This window comes from Pocillopora damicornis, chromosome 9 (genome assembly GCF_964200805.1).
Source record: "Pocillopora damicornis chromosome 9, jaPocDami1.2, whole genome shotgun sequence".
In the NCBI taxonomy this organism is placed as follows: Eukaryota; Metazoa; Cnidaria; class Anthozoa; order Scleractinia; family Pocilloporidae; genus Pocillopora; species Pocillopora damicornis.
In genome coordinates, this window is record NC_142678.1 from 16,444,467 (window position 1) to 16,458,843 (window position 14,377).

At 38.5% G+C, this 14,377-nt stretch overlaps 2 protein-coding genes and 1 long non-coding RNA gene across 4 annotated transcripts; all 3 read right to left on the reverse strand.

Annotated features, from left to right (window-relative positions):
• Positions 1-634: 634 nt before the first annotated feature.
• Positions 635-3,176, reverse strand: LOC113672420 (uncharacterized). The gene is made up of 3 exons (XM_027188702.2): positions 2,822-3,176; positions 2,528-2,601; positions 635-1,150 (listed from the first exon to the last, which is right to left on the reverse strand). The coding sequence occupies exons 2-3, from the start codon at positions 2,595-2,597 to the stop codon at positions 795-797; spliced, it is 426 nt and encodes a 141-aa protein (XP_027044503.2). The 5' UTR covers positions 2,598-2,601; positions 2,822-3,176; the 3' UTR covers positions 635-794.
• A 980-nt stretch (positions 3,177-4,156) lies between these two features.
• On the reverse strand, positions 4,157-6,147 carry LOC113672418 (uncharacterized). Its single transcript, XM_027188700.2, has 4 exons — positions 6,052-6,147; positions 5,496-5,694; positions 4,962-5,077; positions 4,157-4,512 (listed from the first exon to the last, which is right to left on the reverse strand). Exons 1-4 carry the CDS (start codon positions 6,067-6,069, stop codon positions 4,312-4,314), a joined length of 534 nt encoding a protein of 177 aa, XP_027044501.2. The 5' UTR covers positions 6,070-6,147; the 3' UTR covers positions 4,157-4,311.
• Positions 6,148-7,884: 1,737 nt separating this feature from the next.
• LOC149040394 (uncharacterized) lies at positions 7,885-10,303 on the reverse strand. 2 transcript variants are annotated; one of them, XR_016179527.1, is made up of 2 exons: positions 10,262-10,303; positions 7,885-8,590 (listed from the first exon to the last, which is right to left on the reverse strand). It is a non-coding gene; the product is annotated as an uncharacterized LOC149040394 (long non-coding RNA). The 2 variants fall into 2 exon arrangements; XR_016179528.1 differs by lacking the exon at positions 10,262-10,303 and adding an exon at positions 9,620-10,131.
• Positions 10,304-14,377: the final 4,074 nt, after the last annotated feature.

Genomic DNA, 14,377 nt, shown 5'->3' on the forward strand with positions numbered 1-14,377 from the left:
AGCTTGGTTTTTGCAGTGAATTTTTGACAATTTGATAGGCGGAAAACCGCACTTAAACCGCGTTTTCAAATTTTCGCCAATTTCTAAAAATTTAATAATCGTCGGAACTTTTAAACTTGATTTTTGAAAATAGTTTACCAAAGGGTATCGTTGGGCAAAATATGAGCAATTCACCAAAATGGTCGTTGACGGACGATTCTCGATCCTAACAGGCAGCCATTCTTAAAAGTTTGCAAGCAGAGAAGGTATTCCATTTCATGAAATTTCGAGCGAGTTATGTTTGCGCTGTCACTTCTGGTTGTAACCTTTGGTTTGTCGAAGTGATTTTGGGGTCCTGTTTATGAGGTAGATGGAGTGGTGGAATTCATGGGCCTTTTCGGTAAAAAAATATTCTCTGGCATAATTTATTAATTAAGGCTCTTTAAGTATGTGTGATGTTTTTCATATTTTGAATTTAGCCTTACGTGCCTGATAAGCTATGTATAGGTGAGAGCTTGAAAATGTGTGTAGCTTTTTCTTGAAATCTGATCATATGGCTGAGTGAACTGAGTCCCCTAGCAACTCTGTGTGTAAGGTTATGAAACACCTTAGTGGAGGCAAAGTTTAGACGTTTCGGTGAAAGAGGGTACATCACTTTTTTTGTAATTCAAAAAGATCTTTAATCGATTTCTGTTGAAAGTAGAGTCTCCTCGAAGGAGAAAGAAGGACTAATATAGAAACAGGTTCTCAGTTATCTTCAATGTAGTCTGCTGTTGCGTCAGGTTTTGGTGATTGATCTGTTTCTGGATTGCACCCTAACCGCAGCAAGGTTGAGCTGGGGGTCCTGGTGGTCCTGGCGGTCCTGGAGGTCCTATTGGGCCGGGGGCACCGTTGAGTCCAGGGCAGCCTTTAAGTCCTTGGCATCCGGATGGTCCCATGGGTCCCATCGGGCCGGGTGCTCCGACTGCGCCATTAAGACCAGGTTTTCCAGGAAGTCCAATTGGTCCTGCTAGTCCTGCTACTCCTGGAGCACCTTTCCATCCAGGACAACCAGTGGATCCTGGAGGGCCCGCGCAGCCGAGGGCTCCTGGAGGGCCAGGAGGTCCGGGGGGTCCCACAACAGGCGGGGCTGGTGGGGGAGGTGGAGGTGGTGGACAACACCTCTTTGAGGCTGAAAAAAGTTGAGGAAACGTCACATGCATCAATACCACAATGTTATATACTTGCTACTTTGAGCCCAACTGATCGTTCCGTCACCATTTAAGGTGAGCACATGGCGAGACATTGTTGTTAAATACCAATATCAATATTATAGTACTTCATTACGATAAGCAAAGAGGAAATATCATAGGGGTAAATGATTGCCATTTCAGCCTTCAAGACTTATGATTTAATTCAGTGGTTAGGCTGTCTTGTCCATTACGCTCCAGAGCGTCTAGAAGTAGGGATGGACTATATGGAAAATTTAAATTTTAAACTTGGACGAAAAATTTAATACCTTCTTTGAACACATTTTGTTTATTTACCGTTTTAAATCAGGTACCCGTCAAGTTATTCTTAGTAGTCGACGGAAACTTAGCCGGTGAATTCTGTCTGCAGAATCATTTTACTTAAAGACACTTCCATGAAGACGGTACCAAAAACTCTAAATTCAATTAAATCTAAAGATTTTCTCTTCTCAATCTGATTTATCTCCACTCTAAAGAACAGGAACAGACCATCATCGTGGTCATGGCGGTAGCGGAAGATAATTCTCTTGCATATATTTCAATCAACAGTTGATGAATTTCACTCGAGATAGGATCCCGCATTACAAGTTTTTTTCCGAGATCTTAGATAGAGTGGAACTAGTGGGGTCACCTAAAGATTACAGATGTATTCTGAAGTCATCGTTCGTCTTTCGTTTTGCCTTCATTCTCAGCTGGAATTCCTTATAACGGTCGTGAGATAATCGGACATGATACGTCAATAGTATTCTAATTGACCCGAATATCTCAGATTAACTTTCATGGTTTTTCAAAACGATGCGATCATTTCTATGTCATAGATACGACACTTCTCAACCAGTTTAAATTTAAATCTACCGCAAAGATTTATTTCGCGAAAACTCCACGGAAAACATTGGCTCACCGCTTAAGTAAAAATAACTTGAGGTATCGCTTCAGAGGTGTTATTTTCATGCTAGCTTCTTAAACGATTCACGATTCATTCCTCTCAGAGATAAACTTAAGTATCGAACTTAGGCAATTTTGAGAAAATTACATCTTAGAAAGACATATTTGTTTGTCGTACCAAAGGCCAAAGAGCGTCTGAATAAACTTTCACTTCCCCTTTTTCGAGAAAGACTTTGTATGAATAGCTGTCAAGCAATTTACCCTTCTGTCAGGAAGATTTGTATCCCACAATTATTCCTCGTTCAGGCCATATGCACTGTGACTATCTGTGTTCTTGACACTTTACATGGATTATTGTTTTACATTTATAAAGTTGTCATATGTAGGTCAAATGAAGTAAATAGTGCACTGTTTTTTTTTTTAATTCTGCTTACCTTCGAGAGACCTCGCGGCTGCGGAAGCTACCAAAAGAACAGCTACGCACAAAATTAACTGGACCTTCATGTTCCTGCGGATTTGAAGAAAAATATAGATTAGGGTTCTTAGCAAAGGAAGAGATTTATAAACATCACCAAATATTAGGATGGTCGAAATGGTTTATCATGCTAATGGTGCCAGCATTAGGTTTTTTTGACTGACAAAAACACATTAAGTTGTAGGAAGAAATGGTGAAGTTCAAATTCATTGCAGTGACGAAACACAAACTCTGTAAAATACCGATGGCTTACCTTTTATTGCCTTTTCGACCTGAAAAATGTCCTATTTGATTAAGGTTCCTCTAGTTTATGCGATCTTATCAATAAATTATTGATTGCTTGCCAGGGGAGATGTTAATGGTTCTGGAATTACGTTCGTGCTGCCCGTCAAGTTTCATGTCTTGTATTGGTTACTTCAGGTTGTTATTAATTCCACTAGTTTAGCGCATCAGTCGTTCCTTGTCAAAACATTGCATATCTCCTCAAGAGAAGTTTGGAGTTTTAGAATGCATTCGTGATGGAAGGATCTGAAATTCTCCAGCAAAAGAGAAATCAGTTTAAGTATCGTGTGCTTTTTTAAAGAAGGGAATCAGTAGAAACAGAGAACAAGCGCTTCCAATCATATGAAGAGTCCTTTAAGGATGTATCGTTTCCGTGGTTAGTTAATTTGTTGTCATATTTCGGTGACGAAACAAAAATAAACACTTAAGGAAGAAGCATAAAAATCTAGACTTGATCAATAGCAAACGTTTTCAGGCCATGTAAGAGCTGAAGGAAACTCCAATGCGCTTCCTTTTGGAATGTGAAGTGGCTGCTAGATGAAAAATTTTTTGCCCTTAAATCTTAAAAATGAAAAGATAATAATTGGATCTGGCACCTGTATCCACATGCTTCTAAAGGAAAATAATGTTGACCTAATTATTTTTGTTTTCTAGTAGAAGTTTGCACTGGGCGGGAAAGCCGTCATTCATAAAAAAGGTACTGTAACTGGGGAGGCAGAGAAAAAATACAGTACTAAAAACCAAGATGAGAACGAAAAAAGAGCGAGTTAAGATAAAATTTTTGCGTTCTCAATATAATCACCCCGCAAATTCATTACTGCGATGATCATAACCCAGAGACTGGAGCGAACGTAAAATAAACAGTAGGTGGCTGAACTTGCCTTACGAATTAAAAGAAAAGCAGTAGTTAATCTTGTTGGTCCATAGCCTTTATGCTAGGGTTTCCCTGAGATTATGTGGTTTTTATTAGCATGATTGTGTAGTTCTTATCATTTTAATTTTTATCAGGTTCCAATTGATAGCAGTGCTTGAGGCATCTGAATGGGCTACCCTGAATAAATAAAAGTCTTCTTCTTCTTCTAAATATTGTTTATCCCCGGAAGATGAAAGGCAATGTAAGAGTTAGGTACTTAACCGGCCAATGAAAAAGCACGTTGACTCTGACCGGCGCTGGAGACCCGACTTACTGATCCGGAAGTCGACGCGTCATTTTTAGGGCCACCAAGACTGATCCCTCCCATGGAATCTTGGGGAATGTTTATCATAATTAATTGCAAGTAAAAGCTAAAGACACACATCTGAGTTATCAGATGAATAACATTTATTAGCCTCCTTTTAAACTCCTCTGTAAATTACTTTTACGCTACCTGAATTGTTATTGTCGCGATATAAGTGCTGGACAGATGTAAAATCAAAAACAGATTACTGTCATTACCATCAGCTTTAACAGATGATTGTTATTTATTTAAGCTTAAGAAACCTGCACATGCTCTTAATTTTGTTTGTTGTACTAATTAGAGAAAGATTTCCGTCGCAATCAGTGGCTAGACACATGGTGTTGTATTTTTTATACACAAATCGTTTCGAGTTTCCACTTCTTATCCTTATTACTGACTCTTCAAAGAGGAAACCGTCCTCAATTGGTTTTTGGCAACCACTTTCCTGTGAAAGAAGAACAAAAATACATGTCAATAAACATTAATAAACATTCAATTGATGAATACGAACAATGAGCATTAATAAGGCATGTAGACGAGTACCACCTACTTTCTCAGCTTTGCCATAAAAGGAAACTTTAGTCCACAACTTTGAAGAAATGCAGAGCAAATTCGATTGTTTATGTAATTCAGAATGAGTCCACTTTAAGACTGTTTTGTTCCCCGACTGAAACCTTTACGTGACCTTTACATATCAATGCTACTCGCTACTATTTTTGATTCTTCTAGAAATCTGACAGAGTGACACTTACATTTACATTCTTTTATTTATGTCTACCATTCCCAAATTCAAGTACGAGAACAAAGATCTAAATGAGCTGTTTTCTTGAGGAGTGGCCAGAGATGTTGAGTACTTCTGCTCACGAACAATTCTCAAAAGACTTCCTGACTCACCTCAAAAACAACACTGGTCCCGTTGACGACCTTTAAGGCATATAGGTATTGAGTTCCGTTTTCGTTTTTAGTGAATTGGATGCACTTCCTTCCTCCCACGGACTCAATCTTAATTCCTTTGATAATGGGAGAGGAAAACAAGATTATGAACGAAAATATGGCGTTAAATATTACCTTTGATTAAACGGCAACATCCTTTTGATAAATTGCGAGATCGTTTCAAACTACAACTGATATTGGTGTAACAAAAACTCGATGAAAAAAAAAAGGAGAGGATAAACATAGTAAAGTATTCAATTTGCTTTTTGAAATGGGAAATACACTAAATCAACTTTACCTTCGTGAAAATCGGTTCTTGAAGAACTAGAAAAATCAACGAACTTATTCATCTTGCCCTTAATTTACTTCTTTGTAAGATTTTTTTTTACTGGCGTCAGTCACATAGGTCAAATTTTGTCAATTGCCGCTTCTATACTATGATTTTGAAGTTCCGTTTGCGCTCCATGTCACCAAGATTTCAGACACCTAACTTACTTGTCGTAGGGTCTGAAGTACGAGAACCATCACATTTTGCTACACAGTGCCGTTTTCCTGAAAACGTTGAACATTTTTCAGTATGAATCTTAAGGAGGTTTCCTCCTCTGCAATTCTGTCCACGGTAAACTGAGCTTAGGCTTCGAACAGTTGACCTTGATTCGACGTTCGCCAAAAGCACCAAAAAGACGGCTAAAATCTGCAATCAAAACACTTTATATTTAACTGGACTAAGGAAAAAGTTTTTATCGAAATGGATTTATAACATTGATCTACAGCTTACAGGGGTGCGCTATCCAACCAGCAATCAGGAAGATCAAAACACTTTATATTTAACTGGACTAAGGAAAAAGTTTTTATCGAAATGGATTTATAACATTGATCTACAGCTTACAGGGGTGCGCTATCCAACCAGCAATCAGGAAGACCTGTGAACTATTGGGACTTATAATGAGGTTCGTTAAAAACTATTATTTTAGAATGTGCGTGCCACAAGCTTTAAGCAAAGTCCGGTAAAGCTGTAAAAAAACATATTAAATTTGCCCATCATACCCACCGTAAGTTTTGAGTCCATCTTTTACGCACAATGGTCTACAATACTGAAGCTCCTGTGTGTTGAGGGCAACTGAGATTTGTATTGATTCTTTTTTTTTATATCCTCTGTGCGGAAGTGAGAAACTTCTCTGGACGTGACCTTCGTGACAAAGACGGGAACGATTGCCATTGCTGCACCGGATGATCTCAGATGAAACATATTATTCAGTGCGACTGTGGGATTTGTTTCAATGCAGAGGGGGGTAAACTACATAGGGTTCACTTGGAGTGTTATTTCCCGTTTTTTTTTTTTTTTCGAAGAATGTAACATTGGCCAATGTTGCAAGCTAAAACTTGACTTAAAGTGTAACTCTTGAAAATTCTTTCATGCGATTTTTCTTGGCGTGCCCTATTTCCCACCTAACTCTGATAATATCCGGTAACTCCAACACAGACCCTCTTTCCACTCTGAGAGATTGGCAAATGAAGCGCAACTCTAAGGCATTCCTCAACAGTTTGAATTGAGACTCAGCTTGCAAGCAGAAGAAATTTACCAAAGTTAGCAAATTTCCCACGATTACTGGATTCCAATTACGGGTTAATAGGGATATGAAGCGATTAGTGATAATTAGCGTTTTATTGAGAGGAATCGTCACAACTATAAGTAATGACTACCTCCTGGATAAATGGTATCACCATGCAATACCTTTGGCAGTCGTACAGGTACCCTACACCGATTAAAGGCATATCCTTCATGATTGGTTTAACCTGTATGTGGAGCAACAATCTATAAAACCCGAAACCTGTGTTTCCCAGAAATATGTAAGAGGACTGTCGGAGCTTAAGTTGGGAGCTTCTTGAAAGGCGGATGGCTTTTAGCTAATTGTATGAAATTCTTATATTTTCCTATAAACCTTGATTTAGACTTCACCAGAAGTTCTGACGTCTATTCAGTTGCTTTTTTCTGATTGTGCAAGAAAAGAAAGCCTTGATAAGATTCGGTGAGAATGGACGAAAGCTGAGGAGACCCTAACCTTATTTCAAAAAGAATAATGATAATGTCTTTCGATGATCCTGCACGCAAATGATACATCATGCGGATCTTATTCAACAGCTACAGAAAAAGTACCACGTAAAGAAATAGTCTATCAGTATAGATATTTATATCGGAATAATTGGATTAAAAGTTAAACTCTATCTTTGATTTATGCATCCGTCACTTCAGTGCCAATTTCTTGTCGAATGCTGTGATCTTATTAAACTCCCTAATTGCTATTGCGGTTAAAATATTACTTTTTCAGTCATACTTGATTACAATAAAATATTGTATGGATTTTGTTTTCCCAAGAGCGAATTGTGCCTTTCAACAACGACCAAGAGATCTACCGTTTCCACAGATAATCGAGTAAGGCGTTCTCTTCCAAACAAGTCTTTGCACGGACGGGCTGAGAGATTATCTTATCAGACACAAGGCCATACAAAAGCTACGGATTTAACTCGTGTCAAAAATAATTGCTCGCGCTAAGAGAATATCAACAATTTATATTCTCCTGCTCGCGCTTATTAACAAATAGACTGATAACTTTTCAGACACTAGCCAGCTTGAAGAACGAACTCGAGTTGGCATCTTACGACAATACTCAATAAGGTATTTCATTCTTCTTGTTTTCCACTTAGCTTTCCAATCAGTGAAAATCCCTCACACATAAGTGGAATTTCCAATCCTCTTAAAATACTGAACAGCATAAATATAAGGGACTTAAAATAGTTTATGGCACGGCTCAAGGACAAGGTCTCTGTGGGTGAGTCGCTAAGAACTTCCCTTTGGGCAGAACCGGAACCGTGTGATCTCATCCCCACGCCCATGTAAAATTAAAATCTAAACAGTTTCCTTCATCAGCGACCGAACCTAGATTTCCCGTCTTTCTAAAGCGATCTTCACAAAGGATGGTTTCGACTAAACCAATTCTGGCTGGAGAACATGAACACTTGTCACACATCAACCACGCAGATGGCGTGGCGCGCTAGTGAGTCCTCTCCACTGGCACAGTTGTTAGCCTCCAAACACAAAATTGAGAGTTTCAGAGATGTCTCTGGCAAGCTTTTAACCGTAAAAGGCACTGTGCTCTCATTTGGCAGGTGAACTGAAATTTTCGGGAATCAGCACTTCCAAAATCGTCATATACGGATGTATAGTAGGAAAAATGTTTGAAAGGAAACTAATCGGAAGGAGGCCTTGTCAAATGTAATCTTAGCGGTTGAGACAAATGGGTATTGACATATCATATCCTTCTTTATTGTTCATAAGAGCCAATTCATTGCCATAGCTTGTAGTTTTTTTTCTTTTAATTATGTTTGTTTTTAATCGTAGACCTCTCATTAGCGGATCAGTGTAGATGAATCAAAACTTCGCGTGATGCACACTTGCCAGTGGTAGCTCATCTCTCTTGATATCCACTCCAGCTGTCTCTAGTTTATTTTTAATAATGCGAGCCTTGCTTGGGAGCATCGTGGGCTTTTTGGAAACAATCCAAAAGACGCTTGTTTTGACCTGATAGAATCTGTTAAAGAGTGAAGTGAAAAATAACGTCCTAAATCTAAGTGCAACATTAAGGGAAAAGGGCTCCGCAAGTTCAACATAAAATAAGATAGGCATGATTAAACATTAATCAGGACACCGGTTGAGGGGGGATAGAACCCTGAGACTGAATTAAACGAAAAGGTTTTTTTTAGCAGAATGTCAGGGGAACTGTTGATGAAGGGTCTCAATGGGGTTAACTGTTGGCCGTAAAACAGCCAAACAAATTAACCGTTAGCCGCAAACAATGGAAACATTTCAACGGTAGGTCATAAAAAAAAGTTAAGCGCAGACATTTTTCATTTAACTGTGATGGAAGAAATTAATTGTTAGCCGTAAAATAGCCAAAATTTTAACCGTTAACCGAAAAATCCATCACCCCATTGATACCCTCTAGATGTAATTTTCATGTGATCGGCTGAATTTACATCAGGAGCACTTTTGGAACTGTCGTTTAAAACAAGATTCCTTGTCTCTTGTTAATTGGGTAGTTTTCAAGAAGTATATTGTTTCTTTATGGTATGAACTGTTCACAAATGTTTAAGACAAGTGCAAAAACAGCTTTTTTGTTTGTTTGTATGGGCTGAATAGGGATGGTCATAAGAACCGTTGGCAAATTTGATAATTCATCCTAGGAAATGAAATAGTATAAATTAGCTTGAATAGAAGTGGCTGATGTCTCGAATAATGGAATTTATATCATACTTGTTTCGTCGATTTATCAGAAGCTGGTCGCGGCGCAAATTGTATCTGCCAAGCATTCTTTAAACAAAAAGCGAATTTTTTTTATAGGAAACTATTATATTGAAGAAATGGAATGAAAAGATATACCTGTGTGACTCATAGGCAGTCAACTTAAACGTGATCTTTGTTTTGTATGAAATTCGCCTCTTTGCGAGTTTTCTCATATAAACGCAAGTGAAACGTGAAAGGAAGGTAAAAAAGTCTCTCACCTTACAATTATAAAAAAATGCAATTAAAAACAAAAAGTATTTTCCAAGAAATTAGGTACCTGCATAAAACAGCCTGGTTTTTTCCAAAATTTCAACGTTCTCCAATGTAACACAGGAATCGGACATGAGAAATAATTGATCACTTTTCCTAGATATTTCCATGATCGATTCTGATCGAGGGAAAAGAGTATAAAATAGCATGCAATTTCTTCAGAGGTTGCTCAGAGCTTCAAATTGAAGCACATAAAAAAATTTAAGCACAGGAAAACTGGAGCAAGAGCACCTTTCGGCAGCACTTTACAAATATTTAGTGTCACAAAGTCCTGTCCTCAGACGGTGATGATAAAACCGGCGCCACCTTGGCCATAACTGGGTCTCAGTGGCAGACGTAGAAATGCATTTCCTTTGGTAAAATTACAAGTAAAGTAGAGAAACTACATGATTCAAATGAGAGAGATAGCTTTACTTTGCAAAGAACTCTGTAATGCGGCAGGGAACGTGAAAGAATTTTCTGGAGAGGAAGACTATCTCGAAGGAAAGGTGTGGTTGCAATCACTCCCAGTATACCTAAGGCAGGCCTGTCAACAGAGATAAGAAAATATGGATATCCAAGGAGAGTAATAAGTTATGTTCCATAGAGGGCCTCTAAACGATTTAATCATGATATATCAAACTTTGTAGCCTCTGACTGCGTCACTTACTTTCTCTTTGCATATTTGACACCCATTCTTGTGGATTGTGGGTGTAACTGATGACGTAATATAAAATATGCATGGCTTAGGATTTGATATTTCATCACACATTTGTACAATGCTCTTAAGTTTCACTTGCCTACCTAAGATCTCTTAAAGCAAAATGAAAAAAAAAGGGGGAAAAACGGATACCCGGGGTTCCAAAATAACTCCGTAGTCCTTAAATTGTGCAGAAGTGTTGTCAAATACCCAAAAGATTCAAAATTTCAAAAATTCTAATCAGCCTCCATAATCAGGGATTTGAGTAAATAACAAACTACACAAGATAAGGTAAGGCACTTTAATAATGACGTGCATAGATAACAATGGTCACGTTTTCATCGATTCCTCAACAAGAGGCTGAAATATCCCTCATATCTCATAACGCAAACTTGGTTCCATTTGATTTTTGTTCAAGGGTCTCTTGATAGACAAAAGAGTCGAAATAGTTACTTCTTCTCTGTGAAATGAGAGAAGGTACTCTTGGAATAAGAGCTATGTAAGGGTAGCTAATGTATAATTTTCCCAATTTTCCCTTGATTTGCCTCTGTTTTGTTTGTTCTTCTTTATTTCCACAGACACGCGTGGTGCCAAGGCTTAACAATGCTACGGATTCCAGGGAAGTTACGGGAAATTTCACTTAAATTCCTCGACCTGCTCAACGCACAAAGACCTAAGACCAAGACAGTCGTGATAAAGTTTCGGTGACAGGAATTAAAATAACTTACCAAACGATACAGATTATTCCCTGAGACGATGAGTCACGTAGGGCAAAAGTAATTTGATCTACGACAATGTTTTCATGATCCAGAATGTTCAGGTTTACTTCTATAGTGCTTTTCTTAGTCCATAACTTAATGATAACATCATTCATAAATAAGGTGTCTTCCGGAAAGAGAAGATTGTTAGAGAGATAATGAAACTACTAGGGTTTATTTCTGGTGCTTCAATGAGTTGATTTATGAGTAACTCTGTTGGCCCCGCTGCCAAAGGGATACTATGGTACCTTTGTGCTCTGTTTAAACCTCGATTCCAGTCAGAATATAGCAGCGATCTTTTCAGTGAGTAAATAGGGACAAAACTTCAGAAGAAGTTAGACTTATTTTCTCGGGGGCTAATGATAAATACGTATTGGCGTCGTCAACATTATAGAACGCTTCGGGTTGCCAGAAAAAATAAAACAACAAAAACAACAGAAACCAAGATACCAACACGTTGGAAATTCGGCTTTTTCGAATAGTAAAGGCCACAATTCCGTCCCCTACATTTAACTGTGGAAACTACATATGTTACTAATCATAGATAAAATTAAGTTTCACGAAGAAAACAGGCATGAGTGAAACTCTCGTGTTCATCGTTGCATGACCTCGCTCTACGCACCCATGAAAATAACCTTGTACAGAAGGCCATGTTATTTCATGAGGATTGCTTGCGCTCTCTTTAATGGTATAATGTCCACTCTGTAAAACAATCATCATAATATTCTCTAAGAAAACAACTGTCGTATTTGGTAAATTATACCCAGCCAGAGCTAGCCCGACTCTCATATCTTGAGAGCGCTGATCGCTCGTAAGTTTCCCCGATTAGATGGTTCCGCTGCCTTTTCAGTAATATAGAGGGTAAAGACATTTCACCCTCAGAAAAGGAAAACAAGACTACACATAAAATATTCAGTTTAAAGCATTTCGTTTGACTTGATACTAACGTTTTGTATTGACGCTCAAAGAAGATACCGTGAACAGATAACACGCACAGTGTAGTTTATCATCAAGAGTTGCCGGTTCAAATAGTTCAGCTAACCAATGTAAAATGCTATGAAAATATGATATAAGATAATGAAAAAACGTTTAGAGAAAATCTCAAAAATTGAAAAAGGAAAAAAAATACTAAAGCGGTAGTGCACGAAATTGCTACAGGCTTTATTGATTAATTGTTTCAAATAAAGGAGTCCAACAAGACTACTTCGGGACCCTGGTGATCTAGTGTTAACAACTGAATTGAAAATATAAATTAGCCACCCTAAAGAGTTTCAAGGCTGACGTTTCGAGCGTTAGTCCTTCGTCAGGGCGATTGGAGGAATTGTGGGTTGTGTGTGGGTTTATATGCAGAAAATGGAGCTACCCTATTGGTGGGGATATGGTGAGGAGAAAACAAGAATAAATTAGTTGAATGAAAAGCGCTCATTGATACCGTGGGGATTAAGAATGCCGATTTGGAAGACAAATTTTGTTTTAGTGTTTTGCAGCTTTCCGAACTGCCTAGATGAAGGGAAAGGCCGCAAACTGCCATATGCTGTTTAGAATGATGAGGGAGGTACTTCGGGACCCTGCCGTAAAGTAAGATTAAGATCAGATATGTATGAAATAACATTGAGAGTCGGAAAGACAAGAGCCTGAAACAGGTAGATAAGCAACCACTTCCTAAAATGAAACATTCTAGATGGGTGAATATTTGTCTCGAAGAAAATAGTCGTGTGGGTTAAGTGGTTCTGGATAAAAAGGTTCATTAAAGAAACTTTAAATTTCCCCCGAAACGGTCGGAAATGTTTCACGGTTAATTGAACGTATGTGGCGTGACCGGAACTACGCGGTGTGGCATGCCGCATAATATCTGCGGCCATCACTAACTTCATTCCTGTTTCACGGACGTACCGATTACGATGTTAACGTTACAGCAATGGAATGGCTCAGGGAATCGTAAAAATATTTGTATGTGGGATACCTTTGTAAGATAAGAAACGGAGGGAAGTCTTCAAACTCCAACACACAGCGATATCCGTTTTAACTTTAACTTTGCTTTTCTTCCTTGTTTACGGCGCCATTCCGGGAAACACTTGGCCACCGTCATCCCCTAATTTTAAGTTTACGGATGGCCTGTCTTTATCTTAGATGTCGATCACAACCCCAATGGGCCTTTCAGAACCATGAGCGAATTCTCTCCTTGATTCTGTGACCTTTTGGTGAATCTATAGATTCACCAAAATTGCTCACTTTGTTAAATTGTTCACTTTGAGTTCACATTTGAAACTTTGAACATTGCTTCTTCTTTACACTTTTTCTTCAACTGTATGCTTTATTAGGACACCAACGTTCTTCCGATACCACTTATGATAAGGGGGACATGGAACATTTGGACGTTGAAAAGCACCTGTTACCTGCGGTTTATTTGTCTTTTGACTTCAACCGCAATCAATCAAAAATTACAACGCACTGAAATACAGAAAAATAGCCTTTCAAATTTCCCTTCTCCTCGCATAATTTTGTAATTCCTTTGCTACAACCCTGTTGAGTAAATCAGACACTGGCCAGCTTGAAGAACGAACTCGAGCTTGCATCTTACGACAATACTCAAAAAGGTATTTCCTTGTTCCTGTTTTCCACTTAGTTTTTTTTTCAATCAGTGAAAATCCCTCACACATAAGTGGAATTTCCAATCCTCTTAAAATACTGAACAGCAAAAATATAGCAGCCCGCTTGTTTAATAGGGACTTAAAATAGTTTATGGCACGGCTCAAGGACAAGGTCTCTGTGGGTGAGTTGCTAAGAACTTCCCTTTGGGCAGAACCGGAACCGTGTGATCTTATCCCCACGCCCATGTAAAATTAAAATCTAAACAGTTTCCTTCATCAGCGACCGAACCTAGATTTCCCGTCTTTCTAAAGCGATCTTCACAAAGGATGGTTTCGACTAAACCAATTCTGGCTGGAGAACATGAACGCTTGTCATACATCAACCACGCAGATGGCGTGGTGCGCTAGCGAGTCCTATCCACTGGCACAGTTGTTAGCCTCCAAACACAAAATCGAGAGTTTCAGAGATGTCTCTGGCAAGCTTTTAGCCATAAAAGGCGCTGTGCTCTCATTTGGCAAGTGAACTGAAATTTTCGGGAATCAGCACTTCCAAAATCGTCATATACGGATGCAACGTAGGAAAAATGTTTGAAAGGAAACTAATCGGAAGGAGGCTTTGTCAAATGTAATCTTAGCGGTTGAGGCAAATGGGTATTAACATATCCTTCTTTATTGTTTATACGAGCCAATTTATTGCCATAGTTTGCCATTTTTTTTTCTTTTAATTATGTTTGTTT

Coding starts and splice junctions, on each gene's coding strand:
- LOC113672420 (XM_027188702.2), bottom strand. CDS start 2,597: ATGAAGGTCCAGTTAATTTTGTGCGTAGCTGTTCTTTTGGTAGCTTCC. Junction 1,151..2,527: donor AGCCGCGAGGTCTCTCGAAG/GTAAGCAGAATT, acceptor AACTTTTTTCAG/CCTCAAAGAGGTGTTGTCCA.
- LOC113672418 (XM_027188700.2), bottom strand. Junction 5,078..5,495: donor TACTTCAGACCCTACGACAA/GTAAGTTAGGTG, acceptor CCATTATCAAAG/GAATTAAGATTGAGTCCGTG. Junction 4,513..4,961: donor GGACCAGTGTTGTTTTTGAG/GTGAGTCAGGAA, acceptor CTTCTTTCACAG/GAAAGTGGTTGCCAAAAACC.